The 27,321-nt window shown below is 39.0% G+C and overlaps 1 protein-coding gene across 7 annotated transcripts in view; it reads left to right on the forward strand.

Annotated features, from left to right (window-relative positions):
- Positions 1 to 315: 315 nt before the first annotated feature.
- Positions 316 to 27,321, forward strand: part of ETV1 (ETS variant transcription factor 1) — a 66,113-nt gene continuing 39,107 nt past the window's right edge. For 2 of the 7 annotated variants that reach the window (XM_074150133.1, XM_074150135.1), the window contains exons 1-2: positions 3,641 to 3,701; positions 13,237 to 13,290. In XM_074150133.1, coding sequence (XP_074006234.1) covers positions 3,641 to 3,701; positions 13,237 to 13,290 — 115 coding nt within the window. Of the gene's footprint in view, positions 450 to 1,249; positions 1,338 to 3,127; positions 3,176 to 3,640; positions 3,702 to 13,236; positions 13,291 to 27,321 lie in introns of those variants that run through there. The other 5 variants (XM_074150131.1, XM_074150128.1, XM_074150130.1 and 2 more) reach the window with 5 other exon arrangements.

Raw genomic sequence — 27,321 nt, forward strand, 5'->3', positions numbered from 1 at the left:
GGCCGCCGCCGCCGCTTTGCGCGGATCGCCGCGGGGGATACGGCGGGGGGCGTAAATAAAAGCCTGACCCTCTCGCCTCCCTTTGCTGCGGCTGCTCCTGCCTCCGAAGTGCTTTCCCTCCGTGTTTTCCTGGCAGAAGAGTGTAACCCAGGTGAAGGCAGAGAAGGGAGGGTTGTTTTTATGAATGGGACTCTTTGAGGTTAATTAGCTATGCAAATTCAAGCAGTTCATTCATGTTTTTCCTTTTTTTTTTTTTTTTTTTTTTTAAAAAAAAAAAAAATTAAATCTAAAAGCCATCTTGTATTCCCCCTCTAGGCTGATTGGAGTCCAGATCCCGAGGAAATCTCCAGATCAAATGCCCAGTAAATAAAACACTGAGCTAAGACTTGTGGAAGAGCTGCAGAATGGATGGATTTTATGACCAGCAAGTGCCTTACATGGTCACCAATGTGAGTGATCGGTTCAAAGTTGGGTGTTTATAAACTTGACTCCGACTTATTTCTGTGGGGGAGTTTTTGCAGACGAGTATCTGCTTTGTTACCGCTGTAGGGGCGACTCTTCATCTGGGAGCTTTGCCTGCAAAGATGAGCCTGCCTTCTTAAGTTATTTCAATAAAGCATCGTGTTCTTTAAAAGACGTTTTCGGGATGATTAAAAAATCATGCACATGATTAGCGGATGAGAGAGGCAAGAGCAGTAGCAGCTGCATCCAAAGTTTCTGGCTCCATTTGCCTGCAACGCTCAGAAGAATGAAGTTGAGGCAAACGTTAACATTTTTCTTTTCTCCTTTTTTCCTTTTTTTTTTTTTTTTTTCCTTTCAGGACTTTGCAAACAATGTTATAAGCAACACAGGGAAACAAAGCAGTCTATTATAATCTCATATCTGGGTTCTCCTGTGTAGCTTATGCAGAGGGGATTTATGTGCTATTGTGTAGGTTTGTGTACTTTAGATGCTAAAAATACATGGTTGGTATTGTGTTGCTGCTTGAACACATTATATACGTATCTGTACAGATAGATGTCTACATAGATAGATAGAAATGTGTTGCGTTTAGTCACAGGAATCTTTTGGAGGATGTTAGGTAGGTGCTTAGCAATATCTTTTGCTAGAAATTGGAGGCTGCAAGGCGATCGTTACCCTGTTTGAAAATGTGAAGAATTCATGCCAGCTTTGAGTATTCTTGATTAAATGAAAAAAAAAAACACCAAACCCTCAGATTTCTAAAGTAACTGATCTTTCCTGTTTATAGAATCCGCGTGGGAGAAACTGTAATGAGAGACCGACAAATGTCAGGAAAAGAAAATTCATTAACAGAGACCTGGCTCATGATTCAGAAGGTGAGGGCTTGTTCTTCCCCCCCCCCCCCCCCCCCACTAATGCAGAGAAGCTTTTTGAGAGCTATTTATTTATTTATTTTGGAGATAAATATATCTAGATCAATCTGAACAAACAAGACAAGAAAATTGCATTTACTACTGCAAAACAAACTGGCAAAGGCAGTAAACTCGTAAAGTTGATGTTCTTTCCTTGACTTACCCTGTTGCATTTTAGTTGCTGCTGCACATGTGGCACACGGATGTCACGCACGGAGGCCAAGCCTTTGCAGCATCCGACAAAAGTCAGGGCACCTGCCTTTTTCACCTTCAAGCCTCTTGAGATGGAGGGCTTTCCTCATTCCTCCCAGCTTTTAGCATCCTCTTCACTGGTGTGTCTTCACTGGCGGTTGCAGGAGCGAGGATGCCGCTGTGCAGACTGTTGGTTTTCACTCCAGCTTTCCTGGATAGCTGGTAGTCAGGCTCCTGGTGTCTGGTAGCCCGTTTCTGTTGCTGTGTGACACTGGTAGGGTTAAAAATCCTGGGAAATCGGGTTAAGGAACTCTAGAGTGGACCAAATTTTGGAGGGCCAAAGATTTGTAACTTAGTCCCATCAGTAGCCACTCACGTGGTTGTAGCTTGAGAACCGTGGTCTCGCAATAGCTGTTAACACTTCTTTAGATTACAAGGTCAGTATAGATGCTACGCCTACAGCCCTCCTGTAAGTACGTAAGACCTATAGGAAGGTATATAGGAGCCTACAGCTTACCCCTATATAAATCTTACCAGGGTTTAGACACACTGCTACACTTTTCAAAATCCCTACTTACTTGTTTGAAAAAGTTTATTCTAGAGTAGATAGAAAAGCAAGCAACTTTTTGATTTTCAGTTAAATGATTTCCCAACATGAGGATGAGGTATCGGTCCACAGGATAAATGAATAGCCTCTGTCATTTGAGTGTATGTAAATAGTTGTCTGTCAGCATTCATCAAAGAGGAAGTCTCTCTCAAAATACAGTAAATTAAAAATAAACCATTTGTCAGTTCAAATAGCTTACTTAGTAAACAGAATTTTCATAACTGAGTTTCTGAGCTTTGCATGTAAGCCGAATGCTGCTGGTTTACACCCATTATAAGCAATTGATTGCAGTGAATTGCAGGAAAAAAAAAAAAAAAAAAGATAAGCTGCTGCAAAACTTAGTCCATGGAGAAAGTCGTTTCACTTTAAAGAAGTGCAGTGAGTAGAGCACAGAGGAAATCGTGGTGATTCGCTGTCATACGAAGTAAAACATAAGGGGAAGTACAAAAGGTTTCCCATTTCTGTTTGCTATTGCGGCGTCTCAGGTCTTTGCTTCAAAATTTTTATATGATAGTTGCGACCCTGCTAATAAAAATACTCCATCATTGCTCAGGCAGAACTCCTGCTGAAGTCCGAGAGAGCTTTATCGGGGGCAGATATTGCAGGAGGAGGCCTGAATTGTGTAAGGAGAAGTAATTCACCTGTAAGAAAGATTATAATTTCTAACTTTTCTGTGCATTGCTGAAAGAGCCTTTTATACTCCGGAGCTTGATTAAGATTCTGGTTATTATTTCCAGAGTTGATAAAATAATACAGTAAGTAATTCTTTTTTATTAATAGGTATAGAAAAATCATTACCTGTAACCCCAAAATACCTACTTTGGCTGTACATTTGATTGCCAGAATAGGATTCCATGTACATTGTTCTTCAGGAAAAATATATTTTGAACATATTTTAATCTTATGAACAGATTTAAGGTGTGAGTCTTTCATCCATGTCTTCATCTTTTTGCAGAACTCTTTCAAGATCTGAGCCAATTACAGGAGACATGGCTTGCAGAAGGTAAGGGAAAAAACTGCTTGTAAAAAGAGGAAAAACAACTCTGGAGGGGAAGGAAAAAAAAAAAAAAGTCCTGAACTTGCTGTCTTAATGTTCAGCCCAATTAATTGAGCTCTAAAAGAGCCACCTCATGTGTCATGCATACATTAGAGCCTCTGATGAGTTTGTCTTTGGGGACTCTGGGGCTGCTCTACCCAGTGTCATCACAAATTACCAGGAGAAATTGCTTCCAGCTCACAATCACATCTGCTTTTGGCAAGAACTAATGCACCAAGACTTCAAGTTCTAAGCCTGTGTTCAGATTTTAATTGCAATTGATCAGGTTTATATTATTGTACCTCGAGAGACTACATACAGCCAGAACTGGGCTTGCTGTTTCCTTTAGAGCAGCACATATAATTATTTGGTGTTCTGGTGGAGTACTTTTCTGATGGCAGAAATTAGTTTCTCTGGGTTCATCGGGACGGGATGCTTCAAGATTTAAGTGCAAGTGTCTTCTTTCCACCTTGTTCACAACACAGAACATTAGGTGTGTATGGAATACTTTAAAAGTACTATTTATTTTTCTTTTTTTTTTTTTTTTCTGAAACCTTTAAATATTTTGCATGTTATTTTTGTCTTCGTATTTGTACTTGTGAGATTGTGTAGTGGGTGATTAGAAAACTGGCATCGGTCTGCTTTACACCTGCTTGTGCTTTTAAGTATTTCAAATAATCTTGCAGAGCACATTCTGCTGAAGAGAGAACGTTTAAGAACAATAATGTAGAAATCTGAATTTAGAGTAGCTGTTGAGAGATTCATTTAGCAATAACAAAAAACCGAGCTGCTGCATTAAGAGAACTTTAACAAAATGCAAGGGGGCTTTCAGCTTGTTGAAGTGTATTTGTTCTCTTCAGCAATATTTTCTGATTTTTTTTTCTTTGATATTTATTGTTTCAAGAATGAAGATTTTTGTGCATTGTGTGTTCTTAATGTTTCTGGTTGAAATATTTATGTAAACTTCTGCGTCTGAAGTAAACAGTATTTTGATGCAAGTTAATATAACCTCTCCAAATTTATCCTGATTTAAATTGATGTGAGTATTCCCATATGTTTAATTTTTATCATGCACTGGACTATGCAGAGTTGTTTATAGAATAGATGTTAACGCTTTTTTGGGAAAGGAGGAGTGTTGGGGTGAACTGCTTGCTGCTGGTTTTCATAGAAAGAGGTAAATATTGCTGATGACTACTTGCCTACATACTGATTTTGTTTTAACAGCTTTATATATAGTTAGTCAAGTTCTTAACCTGTAAGTAAGTTGTGGGGTATTGTTTATTTATGTTTATTTTTATTGTTTATTATGGTATTGCTGACATTTTTATTCTCCTGGCATCATTCTTAGCGTGTGGTTATTCTGTGTATAATCAAAAAGTCCTCTTTAAATTCATGGATCAAAGGATATATTTTTATGAATTGATATGGTTCTTTCCTAATAATTGAAACAGGCTGTCCAGTACTAAGATAATTTTTTTATAGTATAATGATCAGATACAACTGTAACTGTCTCCCTGTGGTAATTTTCCTAAGGATCTCTTTATTTTGTATCATCTCATTCATTCTAACAAGCCAGAAGTATGTTAAAATATTACTCAAAAGATAACTGTTTTTTGCTGGAGGAGAACTTTTAGTTTGATTTTTCACTGGCACAGTTGTTTTTATTTCTGAAAATGATTAAATTTCATTCATCATAAGTCAGGAAAATAAAAGCAGATTCATAAAGCATGTGCAGATAATAATGTAAGTTTGAAAAATAATACGGAATGTAAAACTGATACAGTCATTTCTGTAGGTGCATAAATTACTGTAATGGCAGTTTTTATTCTGGAGGCACTGCTTATTTTAGATGAGAATGAGTTGTTTGAAAGCCTTTTTTTTTTCTCTTTAGCTGAGTCTATTTCACTTAGTAAATTTAGGTAGGTTTTGAGAGAGAAAAGTGTCTAGTCCTGTGTCAGCTGGGTTGAGGAACCTTTGTAAAAGCAGATAGCATCATCTGGTAAGTATTTAAAAATGCAAAAAAAAAAAGTTGCCTTTTCATGTAGCAGAGGATAATAAAGCTAAAGAATATTGTATTTTTCCATTGCATACTATGAATAAATATTACAGATTTTTCAGTGTTCTAGAAATATTTTATGAAATCTCTGTGTTTCAGGCCATGCCATGGTTTTAGCTGTTCCATAAAGCACAAACTTTGCACAGCTTTACTGAAGTCTAAACTAAAACTGAAATAAAAAGTCAAGATGAGAAACTCAAATATTGAGCTATAAACTTGATCCCAAATTTTTATTAAAAAAACCCACTCAAAGGAACTTTTGGTAGTCTTTGTAATATACTAGTGTTTGAGGATATTGTAGCTCTGCTCAAATGTCTACATGATTGAGCTTAGCCAGGAAACAGATTTTGAAATCAGACTTGTTTACCCATTGCTAGATGTGTCCATTTATGTTCTTCTGGACCTTCATAGGCTAGAAGGCTGCCAATTTGGCAGCATCAGTAATGTTTACATATTTCTTTTCATAATGCTCTGGAGCCAGGGAAATGACCATGAAATTTTAAAACATCTTGACCCTTTTTAAGAAAAGCAGTGGCAGCTGACCAGGTTTCTCCCACGAGTTCAGATCCCCACTGGGGAGTAACCAGGTCAAAAATCTACGTATTAGATAGGAGAAGAAAGTGAGTTGCATTTGAAGACACTCAAAACATGCTTGTGGGATTTTTTTTTTCTTTTGGTTTTCCTGAAGCTACATCACGTATTTTATCCTGGAGATTTTTACAGTTTGTGTCACCTGTGACAAGTTGCTGATAAACAAGTAAACATAAGAGAAATGTATTATTTTCTGATAGAAAATGGGGGGAGGTTCACATGTATTAAAGAATTAATCCAAAATGTAAACAGTTCAGTAACCTTTTAAATATTTTATTACTCCATAATTAACAAGCTGAATGCTACTTACAGAAAACTTAAAGATGTATTCCACTAGCTGTATGCTAGATTTTTATGGAAAGAAGTTTTGCTTCTTACTCTGTGGTATTAAATATGTAGGAAAGAATCTGAATTCTTTTGATGTAAAACTTACTCTGAATAAGGTTCCCTCATGTCAATTGTTATGCAGGACAGAAGACAGATTATAACTGTTTCCTGATGCCAGAAATTGAAAGTGGGAAACCTTTAATGATTGTTTCAACCTTCAAACTTGAAAGGAAATAGTTAAAATTGCCTATTGCTAACCAAGGCAAATATTATTCAGATATTATCTTCTGTTTTATATTTAAATAACTTGATGGCAACATTTTGTCATGATAATACTATAAAATGACTTTGCTGATTCTGTATATTTGGAATCAGATTGGTTTTGGCAGATAGCAATTGTTCGGTGACTTGAAAAAAAATGGTTCAGATGTTAATCTAATGTTATCTCATCACGGTAGCTGTAACTTCTTATTCTGGAATAAAAAGAAGAGAGAGTGAGCAAATTCTTAGTGAGTTAAAGTCTCCTTTCCATTGTGAAAGCATTTAGTTTTGAGGGAATAATAGATAAACAAAACCCTAGATTTTCCTTTAAAATTACTCTTTTGGGTACTAGTTTCTCCTAGAGCTTGTTAATGATACAGAAGAGACATCCCAAGCAAAGATAAATAATGATTTTATGCACTAGGTCTGCTTCTTAGAGCAACAGATAATATGCTTCTCAGACGGTAATAAACTGAAAAATAGAATGCAGTGTTCTTTGGGTCACTTGAAAAAATACAAAAAGATTAAGTGAACAGTAAGTGGTTTGAAATAATAGCTAAAGGTAACGGGTTCATGCCTCTACTGCAGCTTAGCGAAATTGAGTGGATGGCTACTACAAGCTACCGATATTTAAAAGTCAGTTCTTCATATCTGAAAGTAAGTTATTTCTCTCAAATAATCAACACCCAAATTTGGAATGAACTTTGGGAAATAAGTTTCTGCCCTCTGTTCCCCTATCATGAAGGATGCACCAGCACCACGGTGATGTCTAGGCTAGTGTTGACGTCTAGTTTATTTCTTAAATGAGGAGGTATGAAAATGAGTAGTTTCTAGTTCTCAAAAGTATTATTTTTAATTAAAGTAGTAGATATTCAAATATTAGTCTAGTTAAAGTGATTTAATTTAAATCAGCGAAGATGTGTAGCAGCTTACTCTGGCTAAATAGCTTTCTTCTGCCAAAAAGTTGTAAAATTTACCCAGTGTAAGGCAAAAGCTGTGTAGCCATGTTGAAGAACTATCCACATTTTTATAGGAGCAAAAATAGTCAAGAAATAATAATATATAATAATAATAATAATGGAAGACATCCATGCCTGAAATCTGTCTGATGGGGACAGACGCTCCAAAAAGCAGTGAAAGGATTTTCATTTTTGAATTTGTAATACAGAGAATAGCAGCCTTTATTTTTTTTTTATTATTTTTTTATAAATTTTATGCCAGTGATCTGACAGATTTGGCTTTCAAATACTCATAACTCTTGATCTTAAATATCTGTGCACAAAAAAAAAAAAAAGAGAAAAGTTAGATTAGGCTGATGAAGGGGTGGGAGGGCGTTCTTTATAAAAAAGAAGTCTAAAAGAAATAAAACCGCCACAAATCTACAAGTCTGAAAGTCTGTGTAGTAATAAACTTTTTAAGATTTTTCTTGTTTGCTGGAAAAGTAGCTGCCTTTTACTCAATAATTTTCAAAGGCGTGGTGTGGTTTGTGAACTATGAGGGATGTAGTGAAATGTTAAATGTGAGTGTTCCTTTTAAGCTAACTTTTTTCTCATTTTTAGTATAGCAGCAAATGAGGAGCAGATTCTACAAACCCATCTTCGTATTCCTAGGGATTATTCACATAAGGAAGAATTTTGAGATCTGGAGCTAGTTTTGAACTGCATTTAAGTTTATTAGTCAGAGCATCTCACTTTATGTAAAAAGGGTTTTGGGTTGTTTTGACAGCAAATCCGGTGCTTATGGGAAATAATATTTTTTTACCATCTTGAAATTTGTCACTGTTTTGCCTTCTGAATGCTCCTTTGTTAGAAACAGTTGTTCCCGTGGAAAAAAAAACCAAAACACACACACACAAAACAACCAAAACCGCCCTCCTTCCCCCCCCCCCCCCCACCCCAGCTCTTTCAGGAATACTTAAAACTTGTACAATCTTTCAGATACTCAGAAGTGACGATGAATCAAAGGGAACTCAGTAGACTTATTGGTGTTAAGGCCTCAAGTCTTACTTTAGCTGAAGCCAGAAATGCTGCTGTTCGTATATAATTCCCTGTCAATTTAAATTTCTTTCGCCGCTTGGAATAAATCCGTGACACTTTAAAACGCGTTGCTCTTAGCTCTGAAAGTGAAGCTTGAGGTCAGAGAACTCGGCACCGCAGGAAGTGTTCCGCTACCCGAAATAAAGTTGGAAGTGAAGCGAGGAGGTTTTGCAGCTTCTTGTTTTTCTGGAAAGTTTCCGTTTTTTAACCGGAGCACCTTTCCCCGGAGGGCAGCCGAGCTTTTGGAAGCGGTTTGTGACCGGGGGAAGGAAGAGTTAAATTTAAGCCCTTTATAGTTCGCTTAACTTTTCATTTATTAAATAGGTTCCTCGGCCAGGTCTGCGCTGCATCTTGAGACAAAGCAGTGAAATCAGTGTGTTTATGCCTAAAGTTCAAGTTTACTTTGCTGTAGCTTTCTGGAAGGGTGTGACATGAAAAGCTTGTGGTTGGGGCCACATGGTTCATGCTGGACTGTGTTTTTGTGAATGGAGGCAGGACTCCAGTTCTGACTGCTTGTCTTGAGGAATGGCTTCGGAGATCAGCTGTCTCATTCACTGGCAGAAAGAATGACTCATACATCTTCTGCCTTGTTTGGCTCCAGGTCATTGTTACAGTGGATAGAGCTGGTTTTAATTAAATATTAACTCCTTTTGTCCTGGATGCTTGTTAATGGGGACTTTTAATTTTTGTTTACTAGCAAGCTAACAGGCCCTAGTTTTAAACTATTTTCTTTTTTTTTTTTTGGGGGGGGGGCAAATTGCTCTCCCTTTGCAAAATGAGCTGTCAGTTCAGCTTTTCAAAGGCTTTTTGAAGCTTTGAAAACTCCAAGCAAGTGTTTTTGTGCGGTGAATGTTTGCTTTTGGCAAAGTGATTTTAACTCAGTAGTGAAACTGTAAAATCTAAACCGATAACATCCTCAAGTTCATCATTAACATTTCGGTACGCTTCCCAAATCCTCTTGAGACATTAGAGCTACAATCAGGAGGAAAAAAGAAAACTTTTGGTAATAATCTAGAGTGAGCTGGATATTTTGTGCTGCAGATGTTGTCTGCTTCAGGAGTCGGAGACTTGATGGCTCTGAATGTGGAATGAACTAATGTGGCTGCTTCTGCTATTAGCAGTAAAAGCCACGTGCTTAATATCCTTCAAAACCTTTTATTAGTCTTTTGGAATATACTTGCCTTCTCAAACCCCCGTAATTAAGTAGCTGGGGGAAATATCCTCGTTCAGTTAGATGATCATTTCAGAGATCTTTTTCAATTTTCCTCTGAATGGCAAAGTGGGGAAAAAAAAAAAAAAAAAAGAGAAAAGTTTTGGTGATTTATGCATCCATCATGTCTTGTGTTGAGTACGTTAACAGAAGACCAGTGAAGATTTTATGGCAGCCTTGCTGAACTGCAGTGTTGTGAATAAAGGAAAAGAGGAAATGAATGGCACAAGTAGATAAACGTGCAGTCGCAACACCTCAACTCACATTTTCCTTTCGGACACTGGGGTTGAAGTGTCTTTACCTGTCTGTTTAATTCGCTACAAAGCCTGCCCTGTAATTACCCGAACGCGAGGTACAGGAGCCCTCTTCCCTTTGGGTGATGGGATGATGTATCCCAGTGATTTGCCCTCCCCCAGCGAGGTGCTGGTGGGAGAAGTGTATGTATCGGGCTGCTGATGGTCGCTTGCATTTCTGCACCACGATCATGTGCGAGTTTCAGTTCTGCTGGTTTAAAAATAATATCAGACTAAACAAAGGAATAATTCAAGTTCTCATTTCCAGCAGTTAGGGGGTCCTTTTAATTTCTTTCTATAGGCTTGCATTGCAGCCTCCTTTCTAAGGTGCTGATGCTCCTAAAATTAGATTCCACTAGGAAATGTATGTTCCTGGGTTGAAGGTTTTGGGTGTTGTTATTTGTTTTGTTTATATTTGGCAGAGTTCTAAACACTCCTTAACTTGCTGTATTCCTTTTCCTACAGAGGCTTTTAAGGCTATGTCAATATTGTATTTAAAATACATTTTGACAGCGTTAGTGTCCACCCATTTCTAGAGTACTGATAAAGCGATGCGCCTCAATCTCTGTTAAATACGCCTTCATAAATTTTGGGGATCCATGAATGAAGTATATTTTTCATGTTTACTCCAGACCGAATCAGTGGTAATGACAGTATAAAGTAATATACTGATTTTTCATGACGATTCAACCAGATGTATTTTATTTTTTCTTACTCTTTGGCTGGGGAAAAAAACCCCACCTTAGTTACTGATTTACTGATACTGATACCGATACATAACATTTACTCTACAACAGATTTGTTCTGGAGTAAGTCAAGTTAAACTGATAAAACCAGAATAAAGTGTCGGTAAAGCATTCTGGTGCACGGAGTCTGCTCTAGAAAGTTATATAAGATTGCTGTCCCAGTTCTGCAGTCGTTAAATGTAGCCTCCCCATTTCAACAGGAGGGGGGTTGTTTTCTTTTAGCCTTTTTCAGATATCCTGGATTCACAAATTAACACATACGTACACACATATATATATATATGTAAAAAATGCGTGTATGTGTATAAAAAATTGAAGTCATACTAGCCTCCTCGCTGCATTTGAAAATGATAGCTGGCTTAAGAAAAAATGTGTGGGATGTGTCTCCTGTAAACAAGAAAGTACTTGATACAATTACTTTAACTCCGAATGTACGCACAAGCCCTTGGAAAACAAGTGGAAATGTAAGAAATCCTTAGGAATTGATTTTTAAGTAGGATACCTTCAGTTCATAATTGGATTCTTCTGTGACAGTCAAATATTTGGCATTTTTGTAAGGAAAACGCCTAACATTGACATGCAGTGAATTAAATGAAATGTCAAAATTTGCAGAGTGTTAGTATTTGGGCTGATACTGTCCCCAAGTTAATTTCTGGTAAAAGTCCTGTGGTTTCTCTGGGGGAAAGAGAAACGTAATGCATCAAAAATACTGGGAATATTTGGCTTGGTAAAATACGTGTTTTATACAGCTTCAAACTTTGAGGAGCTAACGTCCTGAGAGGTACTGGTTTCTTCTGAAAGAATAGGTTATTAAAAAAAAAAAAAGAATAGCAAAGCAACAGTAGCTATGCTTTTTTCAGACTAATTACACTTCGTGTATTTGTCTTGCTCACACTTCTATTCAAATCCGTGCAGATTTCCCAAGATCATTAATTCTTAAGGTGTATTTGCCGCAATTAAGACAATAGGACTTTAAACATTTATTTTAAAACCGAGAGCAAATAATTTTTCAGTATGATGAGCCTGATTCTGAACTTGGAAAAAAACCTCTCAGTTAAGTCATTAGAAATATTTCCTGAGTTAAGGAGTGGAGAACTGGTCCATGAAGAGAACTGTAGTGCACATTCAAAGTAATTGTGAGTAATTATAATTAAGTACGTATTTTAAATTAAAATAAATGCTATTAAAACTAGTAGCACTTGCACATATAGAAAGGGGAGCGTCTGCTTCCTAAACTTAGAAAGTGTTCTGAATGGCGTTAAAGTTATGTTTTTATCATTTAATGTATTTAATGGTGTGATGGTTGCTGTTCCGATGCAAGATTATATAGCCAGTATTTACCTCTCCAGTCTTGTTGGGAAACCAGATCACGGCAGATGTTAACTTTTAATTAAGATCATATGAATTACTTGCTTGTGTTTAGACAAGGACCATGTAAATGGAAATATTTTCGGACAGATAATTCCGAGCAGCTTTGCTGGGAGGATTCCAGTTAGTGTATGTTGAGGAGCAGCTGCCGAAGTTCAGGGAGGATGAGCTGGATCTCTCTCGGGAGGTACCCAGGACCGGTCGTTCTCCGAGGATGCCGCTTCTCAGCATCACGTTCTGCAGTTATTCGATTGTATTCACCTATAACAGACGTTCAGTGGCTGAAACGGTCTAAATGAGTTTACAACACAGTAGGAGAGATGTCTTAGATATACGATGAAAAGGAACTGTGGTACCACAGAGGCAAACTTATGTATCAGCAGACCGTGAAACGATGGTATTTCATAGCTCAGGTTTGTGATGAAAGTTTCCTAAAAGCGAAGATGATCTTCCGCAGGGTGAATGGATGTTAATAATGATGCTTGCTTTGAGTAAATATTCTTTTTTTTGTTGTTGTTGTCTGAAATGTTGTCATTGCACCAGGAATTCCGTGGTCTGGTAAAACAGTTCTTTTTGAGTATTTAAAACAATAACTAAAAAAAAAAACCCTACCGTGTTGGCTGACAGCCACGAAGAATTGGAATCGCTTTTAAAGTTAAGCCGAAGGTGTGGTAGTTTGGGGTTAAAGATGCCTAAGCGTTTTACGCTAGGATTTGGGTTTATTGCTGACTTTCCCGGCAGATAGATGGAAAATGAGCGCTGCTGGGTCCGACCAGGGGCAGGGTAGGTGCAGACCCTGCTGCAGGGAGCGAGGCAGGGCCAGTGGCAGTGCCAGCCTCCCTGTCCTCCCGTCCCCACCGCTCCGTGCTGGGGCTGCTCTGGGCTCTCAGCGCACCCCACAGCTTCACCCCAGGGTTTAGCTGATATTAAAATGATGCTCTTGCCTGACTTTCACACCTAACAATGAGAAAAAAAAAAAACCATAATAGAAATTCCTAGTTTTAATCTTGGCTGTGCTTCAACTTAAGCACAAGAGTTTTTATTTATGCTTTAATGGCTTCTTTTAATTCTTTTCTTGTTCTTATTTCTTTTTTGTTTGTCTGTTTTTTGTTTTTTGTTTTTTTTTTTTCCTTTCTTCAGCTCAGGTACCTGACAATGACGAGCAGTTTGTGCCAGACTATCAGGCTGAAAGTTGTAAGTATAGTATGAATCATCACTTTCTTCAAAATTACGTGTTTGTATATTTATATTTGGCTCTTCATATTTGTTATTTATTGTGTCATCCGCGGTCATGTGACAGCTCCTTTCGCCGGTCGGTGGCATCGGCTCCATGAGTAGATAAAGCCAGTGGCCTTTTGGCCTGCAGCCAGAAGAAGTTGTTGGGGCTGAAGGTGTCACCTTTAGCAGGGGGGGTCCTCTCCTGTAATTCCCACGTCCGTCCGTCCCCAGCCCCAGGGAAGGAAGGAAGGAAGGAAGGAAGAACCCAGATTGTGGAGGTGGCGGGAGTTTCTGTGTCCATGGAGTGGGGAGAGGAGCGTGTTGAGCCGGTGCGGATCAGATGGTGTGGGATGGAGGGGCCAGCTCTGCTGAGCAGAAATGGGGCTGCTCGGTCCCTTTTGTGTGTAAATAAATAAAATTCTCTGCGTAATAAATCAAATGCAGCCACTTGCTGAAGCTTTTTTAAGTCATCTTAGCATATGGCATTTTGTTGCTCAGACAAAATTTCCCTTTGAATCGCGGGAGTTATGTTAAGCGGGATGCTTTGCATTGCTTGCTACTTTACTTAACATGTGCCCAAACTTACTTTTTTTAAGGCTGTACCCCTCAAATCTTGCCTTTACCTGCTGAAGCCCTACTGTTCTGTTAAACGCTGGCTCCCCTTCGCTGTACCTGCTGTTCTGGGTGGTTGCAAGGGCGTAGTGTAGAAATGGCACGAGAAATGTTATTTGACTGAAGTCACAGAGTTCTTGGAGCGTCTTTATGCATCTTTTTTCTTCATGGCGAGGCTTCTCTCCATCATCAGAGGTCTCTTCTCAACAGTGTCTGCTCATCGCAGCAGAGCGCATGGTAGCTTTTCCGTTTTGCTAAATAACTTAAGTAATTTATCCTATCAGAGTGAATTACTGCAGTTCACTAAACCAAATAGCTGTTAAATACAGCATTCGTGTACTGAAATGTTAGGATTAAAATTAGAGAGATTAGAAAGAATTGCATTAAAATATCTTTAATGCAAAAAACAAATTCAGACTTGTTCAGTTTTCTTATAAATCTTTTAGAGGATTTTTTCCAGTTATTTAGAAACTGTGTTAAGAATTTATTAAGAGTATTCATAATAGCATTTTCTGGGTAAAAAAGGAAAAAAAAAAATATTTTCTTGTTCCCTGGATGTATAACTGCACAGCAACAATTTATTTTGTTTTACTTTAGAAGTTCCTGTATGTATTCCAACCAACAATCATGGTCACTTTTAAACTTTTAAAGTTGCCCTTTGTAACAGTTTGGTGGTTTTTTTTTTTTCACTTCTGGCTTCAAAGAGTTTTTTTTTTTTTTACATTAAATTATGCTATGAAAACCAAAGCTATTCTATAAGTTGAAAATCAGATATGTTATCCTACATATGGCGCTGCATCCAAATATAGTCATGTATGCATACGTCCTTTGTGTAAGAGTACAAAGTTCACTTAGGGCTTCTATTAACCCACAATTATCGTTACACAACAAGTCAATGATTCTTGGAAAATAATTTGTGAGCTGTGAATGAAAAGCTCCATTGAAGCTGGTCACTGCTTTTGGTGATAAAGAAATTCTCCTAATATGGCTATTTTATTAATGCTGTTGTATTTCAAAGCTCCTTAGCCACAGCTTACACAGTATTATCAAAGGAACATTTATTTCTTCATTTCAGTTGGTTTCTTTATCTTAAGTAAAGGTCAGGAGAGCTTCCTGGAGAGTTACTCTGGCAAAGGTTATGGAGTTTCAGACATACACTTGGATATAACGTATGTAGCTGTGGGCTCTGTGAAACGGGAGCGGAGATCAACATAACCAAAGCCGTGGGGAAATTACTGCTGCAGAAGTAGCACAATTGTGGCTGTTTTCTCTAGGATCCAAACCTGCCTTCAAACTCTATTATAATGACTTACTATATATAATCTATAAGTCTGTACAGTACTCACCCTGTTACTGGCAGGAGCACTTGGTGCTTTGTTTTTTTTTAAAAAAAATCTGATTTTTTTTTTTTTTTTTTTAAAGGTGGGAGAGGATGGGCAAACTTTCATAGGTTCAGCGTTTAATGCCCTTAATTGAGTCAAAAATGGCAAAGGAAAGAAGCGTAAAGCAGATTTGTGGTCTCGAGTGGGAATCTGTAAGGCTGAAAGGGGCGGTGAGAAACTTGGGTAACAGCAGCGGGGCTGGAAGGCTGTGTCTTGCCTCCAAATCATCAAATCAGTCAACTCTTGAAGCAAAGACGTGGAAGGTGGCAGAGGAACCGATCCTGCCAAGATCATGTGCTGTTTCCTAGTGCTGTGTGGGACTAAATGCCCCTTAAAGTGCCGTGGGTTTTGTGTTTCTTTTCTGTAATGATGATTTTAACAAGTAAAACTGCAGTGGTATTAGTAACTAAGGGAAACATTTAGTTTAGATTAGATATACAGTCCACTTTATCCACTTAGGGATTTAACTTCAAAGCTAGCTTGGGACCATGAATATTTCAATTATGAGTTGCTATTAAACTTCAATCAGTTTTCAAAAAGCAAACATTATATATATATATATTTATAGTTAGGTGTGGGCTTTAGATACTATGAGTGAGATCAACAACTAGCATAACTTCATGCGATATTATTGACGTTACTGCAATTCCGCGTATTTCTACGAGCTCAGGATCCAGCATGTCAGGCTTCCCTTTAATGCTTTAAACTTCACTTTACCTGTTGAAAGTTGAATTTTCTTTTGTTATTCCATTATGTCTTCCGCAAAGACATCCGTCCTACGATAATAATCTTAGAAATGTCTGCACTTCCAAACCTTTTCTATTTTGTCACAGCGTCCAAAGCCCCCGTCTTGTCCATCTTGTGTTAACTTTCTGTTAAATTTTTTTAACTTTGAATACCTATCGACAGGGAAGCTTTTTTGTAGTTCAGCTCGAGTGAGCGGAATAAAGAGTGGATAACAACTAGCCTGTTCGGATGAAATTTGAAAAATCGCGGTTTGGTTTCTCATAACCTGCTTTCTGCAATGACTGAACTTTTTGAGTTCTAAGAGTGAAAAATGTGTATTGGAAAGAATTTTTTTTTTTTGGGGGCATGCAATTAAACTGGAAAAATATCACAATTACATATCAAATAGTGTAATTTTTTTACTCTTTCATTTCCATTCCGTTCTTACAAGAAACAAAAATTCCACAAAAAGAAGGAGGAATCACTTTCACAGGCATTTACTTGGAAGCTCTGTGCTAGGCAGGTTGGTCTTGCCCCATTCTGAATCTGCTTCTAGCCTTCAGCTGACCTGTTTGCTCTATATCCAAGTGACTTCCTAATGACTCTTCTTTTAGCAATTACGTGACAAGTTGTGTAAAGCAAAAATGCAAAATCCATTTTTCCAAAGAGGTGAATGCTTGGGGGTTTTTTTGTTTGTTTGTTTTTTAAAAAATCAACATTCTGTGTGTGATACTTTTTTTTCCCAAATTCTTACCTAATTTGTAAGACTTAGTGAAGCTGTTTTTCTGTCCTTACAAAGTCAGTATTCACGTGTGGAGAAGGGTGACCTGTGTTAACTTCCTCAGATAAGGTTTCCTATTGTTTCGAGTCCATTTTCATATACTGAGGAGGAGCCAGATCCTGAACTGGTTGTAATCAGTGGCGAGGCTTTGAGATACTGTAGAACAGCGAGGACTTTCCCATCCAGGAGTAAAAATGAATAGAGTGCTCGGTTTGCTCGAAGTCAATAGCTGTTGAGGTGAAGATTGCTTGCTCCCATTGTTTGGATGGTTTCTATGACAGACACAAGAGGAAGTAGGTAGGATTTGCTGATGTTTAAAAGGATGTAGTTGGCAGAGAAAACTTGGTCTTGTCAACAATACACTGATTTGTAATTCGACCTTGGTACAATTGGTTATAAATGGGGATTACCCTGCACCAGACCAGATTGCTTGGTGTCTTGATAGCATAATCGTGTTTTGTTTTGTTTTAATAATATGTATTTACATTGGACTGTTATTCCAGAGTTCGGGTTTTTTTCTTCCTCTTTCTTCTTTTGCCCTAAAATGTAGGTTACTCGTTTAAAATTCATGATAAACTCTAGCTTTTTGCTTTTTATTTGATATTGAATTTCTGCTAATGTGGGTTTGTGCTGTGCTTCACCTTCTTGGTCGTTTTCCTTCCTTGTCTTTCATTTTCTTCCAGTATTGTTTCCCTGACCATCACAGCCTTAACTTAACACTGCCAAGGGGTAAATGTTAATGTTAGACCACAGCTGTTGACAGTAAATGGGAAGGGCTGGCTGTAAAATCCCTGCTCCTCCATGTCTGATTAAACTTTAAGACAGGAAAAATACTTTTTTAGTAGTGATTTTTGTCACTGATCTTTCATGACCTTTATTCTTTCTCTTACCTCTGTGTGTTTTTTTTTTTTTTTTTTTTTTTTACCTCCAGCTCTTTCATTGTAGATGCCAGGAGCCTTAAATTATTCAGGGATGTGCTTTTTAGATGCTCTGGCTTGCAATCTTTAAAAGCCTGTTAAAGAGAGATTCTTTACATAGGCTTCAGGTAGCTGTATTCTGTCATTTTAACTAATGGCTTAGGGTATTCCAAATGCAGTCTAAATGAGGAAAAGCTTTAGTATTTATTTACATGTTTGCAGTATACAGAATCATGATTTTTTTTTTTTTTTTTTTTGCATCATCAGGTAAAAAATGCTCTGATCATTTTATTTTCTTTCTCTTCTTTCTGTGTCTTAAATTTCAAAAGCAGATTTTAGAACTAGAAGAGCACTTTCTGTTTGCTGTAGTATAGCAAGAGCTGGTGAGCAATCAGTAGAGGTTAATTTTCACTTATTTTAACACATTTTGGAGAAAACCCCAGACACAATTAAAACAAAGCAGAAAACACCAGAATAATATAAGTTCTGATGGGGCCTACTGAAGTTAAAAGGAGATCTGTTTACTGGGTTTATTTTTGTTTATGATGCAGAATAGTTTAATTTTGCAGCTTCTTGAAAAAAATTTAATGGACTGAAAAAAAAAAGACAACTTTTTTTTTTTTTTTTTTTTAACATGATGATTCACTGCGAAGGCAGCTGGTATTCACGTCTCGGTAGTGCACAATGTCCTAGAAATTGCAGTTGGTAGTGTTTTGGTTTTCTGTGCATGGCAAGTTGCACACACCAGCGTGTTTTCAGGTTTGGGGTTTTTTTGGTTTGTTTGGGTTTTTTTTGTTTTTGTTTTTTTTTTACAAATTCCTTCTTTTTTTTTTTTTTTCAGAGCCTGTGTGGCTGCATTCACCTTGTCTTTAAGTGTAGCTCTGCAAATGTGGCACCGCAGCGGGCAGTCCGGCAAATATACCTCCAAGGTGGTGCTAGTTATTCTTGGTGCCGTTCCCTGGTAGGGCTTTCTGCTGCAGCTGTGTTTTGTTTCTTGCCACTTGTCTTGAAACTGCTTCCTTCTCCTAGGTCAGACTTTGTCAAATACAGAGATATTTTTATTTATTAGTCCGTGCCCGGCTGTGAGGGATTCTTTCTGAAGGGCTGCGAGAGTTGGGGGCTCCGTGGCTTGTTCCTGCCCTTAGCTTTGCGTGACCTTGGGCATGTTGCTTAACATCTTTGTTTCTGGGTTTGAAGGAGGTACAGAAATGCATGTATCACTCTGCTGTGAGATACACAGCTTTCTTAATGATCACTTACCTAGAGATCTCAAAAGCATTTTACAAAGAGAGTCCAATGCAACTGCTGCTGTAAGAGCTGGAGAGGTCAGACGGAGGAGTCGATGCTGACCACCTTATCTCCCTTCAGAGTTGCCTTAGATAGCCTCACTTCTTTCATTGTGTCCTCGAGCACTTGTTTCCTTTGTTTAAAGCGGGACTGAAACTGTTACCAGCTGGTAACTTTCCTTTTTTTTTTTTTTTAAATTCTCATTCAAAAGAAATTAGGAATTGGTGTCTCTCCGAGAATTTTGTGGGCTCATTTTGTGGTTCATGGCCGGGCATTAGCCTGTGCTAATATGGATTTTTTTCCTCCCTCTTCCTCAAGAGGATTTTTGGAAATATTTAAATGTGCCATAGTCACGACCTTTTCCATAATTGCAAGGTTTAATTCTTGAAAAAGTTTTACCAAAAGGCAGACTGTCGACCGTAATGCCTTTAACTTGTGATTCTAATAGTAGAGAATTTGTGGGTTTGCTTTGATTTTAATGAGAAGTTTCTGTTTATTTGCTTTTCTCCTTTTATTTTTATACTGAATTTCCAGCTTTGAAGGTTCTCCTGGATTGTGGTAGTGGCTCACAGATTGTGTAAGTGCAGATGGTGGCAATAGCACCGTGAAACAAATGACGGGACCCCGTCGAGTACGTAGCTTTTGATTTTTTTTAAAAACTTCTAAAGTGGAAGCTATTCCTTTCAGAGCTCCCATGGAGGAACCCAAGCAGCTGGACGGGGCTCTCCTTGTGGGGTTTTGTCCCCCCTGTCTGTCCCCTGCCCTCGCACTGCCGTGTCCCTGCTCGCCCAAGCTGACTTGGTTTCCTTTCCTCGGAGCCCCATCCTTGTTTGCTGTTTTATTGCAGATTAAAGGCTTAGGTTGCATGTGGAGGTTATCAGCTAATGAATAAACTTCAGTCATCCTGTCCTGTGATAAATCTGTCTCCTAGATCAAAGATGGAGCGTGTAGACCTTTTTTTCTTTCAAATGGTAATTTCTTAAGGCTGTCAGATCACTTCCTAAGTTCTGTTTACATAAAAACAAAAACATTAAACATATTTTATTCAAAATGTTGAATTTTCAGTTTTGAAAAAAACTTCCATTTCCTCTCTGAGGAAGCCTCCCCTCCTCCTTTTCCCCATAAGGACTCGGTGAAGATCCCATCTGTGGAAATAACAGGCGAGCCTCACACTGTAACTTGCAGTCACGGCAGTATTTTCTTAACACTGCAGTTATTTCTGTTTTAAAACAGATAGTTGTTTAGCTAATTTCATCAGGAGTATGTATATGTATTAGAGCATCTGTTCGGTTCCAGTTGTATTAAACAAAGTATGCAGAAATTTGTTTCAACTGCATTTTCACACAGAAACCAAACAAGGCAGATTGAAGGGTCCTATTTTGATTCTATTTTGATACAAAACCGTTATTCTCCTTAGGCTGCTTTCCGCACAGGCTTTTTGCAAAATGTGTTGTGTATTCCAAGAGCAGGCGAAATAATGATTTGAAAATCCATAAGCTCGGAGATGACGTGAAATAAAAGAGGCAGCCTGCAAGCTGAGTCCATCCACTTCTATTTCTTTCATATGTTTCTTTGGTTAAAATGGTAACAGTCCCTATCATTTTTTGGGGTCTTTTTCCCTCTGCTTCCTACCTCAGCAACTTGAACACAGAAGCCAGGCTCTCCCACAGACTGCCGTGAAGTTTTCAAAGGGGGGGGGGGGGGAAAGGGAGGGGAGAGTGACAGTCCTCAACCCCTCAGTTAAGCCTTGTAGAGCCTGTGACACGTTCCTGTGGCGTGGGACTGACGCCGCCAGCCCTCTGTAAGCGTGCCGGGAAAACAGCCCTTGTCTCAGGTTCTGTGGCCTTTTGTTTTGGTCCTGTGCATTTCGGTACCGGGAGGTAATTACGGTGGAGCCAAGTATAAGCTGATAAATATGCATAAATAATGATTTTTATTTTTATTTTTATTTTTTTTTTAGTTTTAGAAGTCATCAGTGTTTTTTTTCTAGGAATGATCTAAATCTAGTCTAAACTACTACATGGCAAACTGGTTGCTTTTTCAAGGCTTTTGCTCCAGTCTTTTCCCTGAGAACGATTCTTTTCTTTCACTTCTTCTTCATGTTCTCCTTGTCTTTGATACATTGCTCTTAACCCGTTTCTGGATTATAGTTTGACCTTGATAAGGGGAATAGAGAAGTGAACTGTCTTGGTAAAGGATATCTTTGTTCCTAACTGTATCTATTTGTTCTGTAAGCTGAGGATTATGCATGTTAGAAAAGAGTGAATCATTAGCAACTTTATTTCTGGTTGTCTTTTTTCCCGTGGCTGTTTATGAACTTATTCAGCAAATGTGGTTGCCAGTAAGTTAATGTAGTGAAATATTTTTTAGCAGTGACATTTACTGCCAAGTCCTGCAGTCACTGAATAGGAAGGTTACTGACTGGCCAGGTTTTTGTCTTTAAATTTATATATTATGAGTCGTCATCAAGGACATCTGAAAAATTACATGTGCAGAAGCAATTCCCAGTCTTGCTAATTTGATCCTCTTTACTCAAAGGTTGTTTCCTTTCTGCTTCTAATGTATACCTCAAAAAGATAAACAGTTTAATTTTCTTTAATACTCTGTCTTCATGCTGAAAGCGAGTGCAATGTTTCCTTATTAACCCATCCGTAAATAAAATTTCACATGACCAAAGTACTAACGTAAATGGAGACAAAGTGTCAGTATTCACTAAAGACCAAAAGTTTCAAGCCTTTGGGATTAGAATTTGGGAGTTGGATTTATACACGTGTGTGTGTGTATATACAGAGTGTATACTCAGCGTGTGTATATATACAATTCTGTATATACATATATACGCATACATGCATATAGGAAAAATACCTGCTGTGTAATTGTCTAGTCTTACTGATGGCATGCACGTGTGAAATAACGATACAACTTCAGGAGCAGTTGGCTTCAGAAGGAATGTGCAGAGCGTGTATCAGTAGCGTACGTTCAGTGGGAGTCTCCTATACAGTAAGAACGCTTTAAGTAGCGGCAGAAGCCTTAAATATCTGTGCTGAGAACCAGAGCCTGGCTGCAGGTGGTCAAAATTCCACCGGCTCCAGAAAGAGCACTTTGCTAAGAGTCTTTGAATAGGGGGCTACTTCTTTAAGTCCTGACTTGACGTTCCCAGAGGTAACCACTTCTGACAATTGCTTCTTTGTTTCCCTGTTGAATCAGTGATAAAACTTGTGAGCTGAATTTTGTTGTTGACTTATTTCAATGGCCCGCACCTTTTCCAGTGGAGACTGCGGTTTTTGCAGTGGTTTCTGGTAGTGAACTAAAGATTTAGATTTCAGCCTCGCTTTACTGAACCACAAACTGGTTCTGTTAGAGTTGCCTTACTGCTGGTGAGGATTTGTGAAAATTTAACGTTGAAGCATGAAGGACACATGTAGTTAGAATGGTGACAGTCTCCTTCTTCCAACGAAGTAAACAAAAATCCCATTAGCTAGCCTAGTTAGCGTATACTTCTTTTATGAACGAATAGATATTTTTATTGTTAAAGGCAAAAGGAAATTAAAAATTGTCTTCTCAAAATGCAGTTTGGTTCCTTTTAGTGCCCGGCATTGAGAGTTGCTAAAATAAAAAGAAATTGTAAATAATCTTTTAAATTAGTTGTTTAATTCATGCTAGAGAGAGCTCACTGTCTAGTCCATTTCATTATTTATAGGCTTCTCTTGCTTTCGCATATTCTTGAGTAGATAGCTGACAGACAGACGTGATTATCCTTAAGGATAATCTTTTATTATGATGCTCTTTTATTATGAGGATATTCCTGTTTTTACAGGGAAGCAAACTGAGACGATGGTTATGGATCTCTAAAGGTAGGCTCCTTAGACCGAGCTGCTTCAAACTAGAATCAACCTTCTGACGCCGGTTGTTTACGTTATGAACAATAAATGGCAGAACCAGAGATTAAATCCAGTTTCTTTCACTTTCTGTCCAGCTGCAAGCAGAAGATCAGCAGCCTTCTCATCTATAGCTGGCTCTCGTCATGAATACATCAGAAAAGAACTGGGGGGAAAAAAAAAAAAAAAAAAGCCTAGATTGATGTAACTCAAAACTTTTCCGTAAGAGGGGAAAGAAGGCAGAATGGGATCCTGTTTGTTTTCTGCTGTGGGCAGGCTTTCCTAAATACCGAGTTGGTGATACCTTTAAAACAATAAATACAAAAAATACAAAATTATTACTTCTGGCAAAAAAATACTTGTTATAATTTCCAAAGTTTTCTTCATAACTGTTTCTACAAAACCTATTAAAATCCAGACCTGAAACCCTCAAACTGCAGATTTACCTGAAGTGGAAAGTCAGGGTGTGTGTAAAACGCGGGGATATTATCTCACTTGGATATTTTAGTAATGGAAGTTACGTAGTACTTAGCCATTACCTCTTACAATTTAAATTAAATTTTGGAAATTGCTGCAAATGGAAATCCTGTCCTCAGCAAAGCACACAGGCCCTGATGTAGTGGCCAGCCCTTCTCTTTGCATTTAACTTCATTGATAATTCCCGGGTAGGAATACAATTTAAGTTTTCTCCCAGGCTTGGTTTTACATTAAGACCTTCCTCTTTAGCTGGAGCTCTGAAGGTGGGTGGCCTGTCCTTGCACCCTGCCTGGGAGCCTGTGGAGCCACATACGTTACAAGTAACTGGAGGAACAAACCTCCCAGGATTTTAACACCAAAAGCTAATGAAGATGAAGAGCAACTCTCTTTCTCTGTGGGGTCCTGGAGGTTGCAGGCTCACTATAGAGGGATTAAAGATTATTTAGATTCCCCCTCTCCCCCCCCAAATCATTTTACGCTGTCCACGGGTTTTAGGTCAATTACTACAGAACCCAGCTGCTTTAATTTTTATTAGGTTACTGCTTCCTCCTCCAGAGAGCCCGAAGCCGCTGTTTATTTTGGGGGCAGGGGCAGAGGGAGAGCTCTTCCTCCTGCCTCACCTACTCTCCTCCGACATCAAAGCACCTCAGTTCGCTCCTCCTGGCTTAATCCTCCCTTTTCTCCCTCCCACCGATGTTCCGCAAATTCCCTGGTATTATTCTTCCTGGAGTTCTCCGGTGTCCGTGGCATTTGTCAGCAGGTTAATTTTTGCCTTGGAGAGGTACTTGCTGGGAGGCAGAGCCCCTCTGGCAGCGCTTTCCCCTCGACAGCCGGACAGGTGCTGACTATCCTGGAAAGGAAGGAGAGCGCTGCACGACGGGGACATAAATCAGAATAAACCAGTGCCCATGACAGCATTTGTTGTGAGATTGCTGCTTTCGGAGGCTGAGAAGCTGTGGTGGTAACTGGAGCTTCCACTGGGTGAAAATACCTCCTAGACAGTTCTTAACTAGAAGCTGAAGTCTTTGTGGGGGTGGAGGAGAAGAGGGGTCAGCTAACCCAAACCGTGACAAACCGGTCCTTCGCTTGGGGGTAGAAGAACAGAGATAGTCTTCAAATACTGTGTGGCCATTCAGCCGGCTTAGCAGCTGCCCAAATAGAGGGTCAGTTTATGCCAAAGAACCTATAGTGTCCCAACAAGGTGTTTACTGACAGCCTCTTGGAAAGTTTGCCTTGGGAGTAGGTTAACTTTTATTGATATTTACCGAAAGCTTCCCTCCCTCCTTTCCCCCTCCACTTCTCTAGCCAGGTGGCTCAGCCTTTTGGGTGGGCTTTTTAATTTTTGCTGCACTGAACGTACTCGCAGACCTTCAATTTTCAGCTGGCAGGGTCCTTTTAAATGAGAAGCCAAGTGGCTACAAATACCTGAATTATCTCAGTGGTGCCTTCGGCACTTCTCGCAGCAGAAAGCCGCAGGTGTACCCTCAGTAACTCTAATGAACGTTGCAGAAATTGCAACTGCACAGACAAGCAAATGAGGGACATCTTGCATTAAAGACGGGGTTTTATAGCATTGAACCCATTATTAAGCTGTGTGGGTGCAACCTCAGATTTTGTGGCCCCTCTTCCACGCTGGCTGGGAGCCCCTCCACCTCTCAGGAAGGCTGCATCCATCGTGGCGGGGGGGGGGGAGGGTCTTGAGTTAGTTGCCCAGAAGTATCAAAAGTGGCAAAAATTTTTAGTGCCTTAGCACACAAGCTTTAGAAAAGCACGTTTCAGTTAAAGAAGGACACTTATTTCCATTTGGGAAGAAGCATCTAGAATTTCTTTGCCGAACGGGGGCGGGAGCATCATATTTAAGAGTGCTGTAGGGAAGTGGGATGTGTCTGCATTTGAATGATAATTTTGTTGGTCACTTTTGCCCATGTACAGGGATGCCCTCATATAAACCAGCGTTACGGGTAGTGCTGCAACTTTGATGTGCTGTAGATAGAGCGAACCCATCTCTATTGTCCCCTTCAACCTTTTTTTTTGGCTTTTCCTGTTTTTCTTTACCTCTTTATAATAAATGCCAGATCATAGTAAAGATTGGGAAAAACTATGGTGGACATACAGAATTAATATAATCTAGAGATGAACAGGTGATTCAATTTAAAATTTATTTTCATCAATACCTGTTTTTTGTCTTCTAGTCATTAATCTGTAATGCTTTTTGCTTTAAAAAAAGAAAGAAAAAACCCTCTCTTACTCCCAAGCAGGAGAAAGTTATTTTAACAAACGATTCTTGTTAATACGGATGCATTACTGCAGATTTTAAGGTCCAGAATTTCCCAGTATTGGTTGTAGGAAAATGTGCTGTTATTTTCCATCTTGAAACTCTGTAGTAGTAAACAGGAATAAATTCCTTCTTTCAGTGCAGTTCATCTTCACCTGCTTGCTGCTTTTTCCTAATTCAAATTCAGAGTCAATATTTTTTTTCTTCTTATACCATGTCATCTGAGAACAGTCCATGTAGACTTTGAGGACAAAATCCCACAATTTTGGGCTGCCTTTTATTCTCTTTTCCCTCCATCCCCCCCATCCCTTCTCACCCCCTGAGGATTTTAAAGACCATACTATTATGTAGCATTCGTGCAATGCAGTATTCAAGTAGACCGTTAATTGACATGCACAGTATTGTGTGCTTTAGGCTGGAAGAGAAAATAAGCAACTTGCTTCATTTTGCAGAGTGAGTTCTAACTGTTATTAAAGTGCATTTGTAGTTGCATATTTTCCAGTAAAGGTGACAGATTACTTCAAAGCTGGTATTTTCTTTTTGTTAAACAAGGTTCTCAAATAGATCCATCTTGCCCACGTATTCTATTCTTGCCAGTTGGCTTTGAAAGCTGGTGCTTGGGCTCATCGTTCAGAACTAGCTTCCAAAAAATGAGGTCCCATGCTGTTTCTATCTATTGAGCTGGTAGGGGCTGGAAGGATCTGATCCGAAGCCAAGGCGAAGACTGAATTGATGGAATCATATCTAGTGGCCTTGCCAAGTACTGCCCAGTCGTGAAGTTCCACTTTCTGGGAAAGAGCACCGAGGCAAGGGGTGGCAGAGCATTTCCCGTGACACTGGCTATCCTCAGATTTCCTTCCCTGGACTTAGAGCCAGGTCACCAGTAGGAAAGAACTAGCTTTTTTTTAATGCGTTTTTACACATTTACGTCTTGTTCCTCTCTTCTGCATGCTGCTTCCCCATTTTCTCCCCAGTTAGAGATAGGCATTTGAAGAGGAAAAAGCTTAGTGCTCTTTACCATGATATTACACATATTTTGACCGTACGTAATGTATCGTTGCAGAGTATGCTTGCTTCCATTTGACTCGGTGTGCGCACACACAACACCCAAACGCACACAGGCAGACTCTGTTTCAGGTGAGCGGTCACCTCCGTAGGACTGGATGGAGGCCAGATGTCTTTACGGCCAAATTCTGCATCTTAAGCAAGTTCTAGCTTTCTAGATGCAACCAGAAAATGGAGAATAATACCAACATCATGCACTTCTTCAAAAAGCTACTTGACAGCGTTGCTTAGATTTTTTTTTTTTCTCCCCCTTTTCTAGCAGCTTTCTTTTGTGAGATAGCGAAAGCTCAGGTCTCTTGTCTGTGTACAGGTTTTATATAAACTGCCAGGATAGTCTCTGAAACCACAGTGATGATACACATCTGCGTGTCAGATATCCAATTTGTCACCAGTTTCTTCCGATCTCTGGCAGAGAGCAGGACCTAAATGAAATCCAGTTGACTGGAGCTCAGCTACGATCTGATAGAGGCAACTTTGATAGATCAAATGGTTGAAGAACTTGGTTGGAGCCTGGGTAGATGTAATCTCTTCAGCCACTTTTAAATCAGTCTGCAGTCTTCAAGTCTTGCTCGTCTTGGCAGCTGTTGCAGCGGTCAGAAACAAAAGC

This window comes from Numenius arquata, chromosome 7 (assembly GCF_964106895.1).
Source record: "Numenius arquata chromosome 7, bNumArq3.hap1.1, whole genome shotgun sequence".
In the NCBI taxonomy this organism is placed as follows: domain Eukaryota; kingdom Metazoa; phylum Chordata; class Aves; order Charadriiformes; family Scolopacidae; genus Numenius; species Numenius arquata.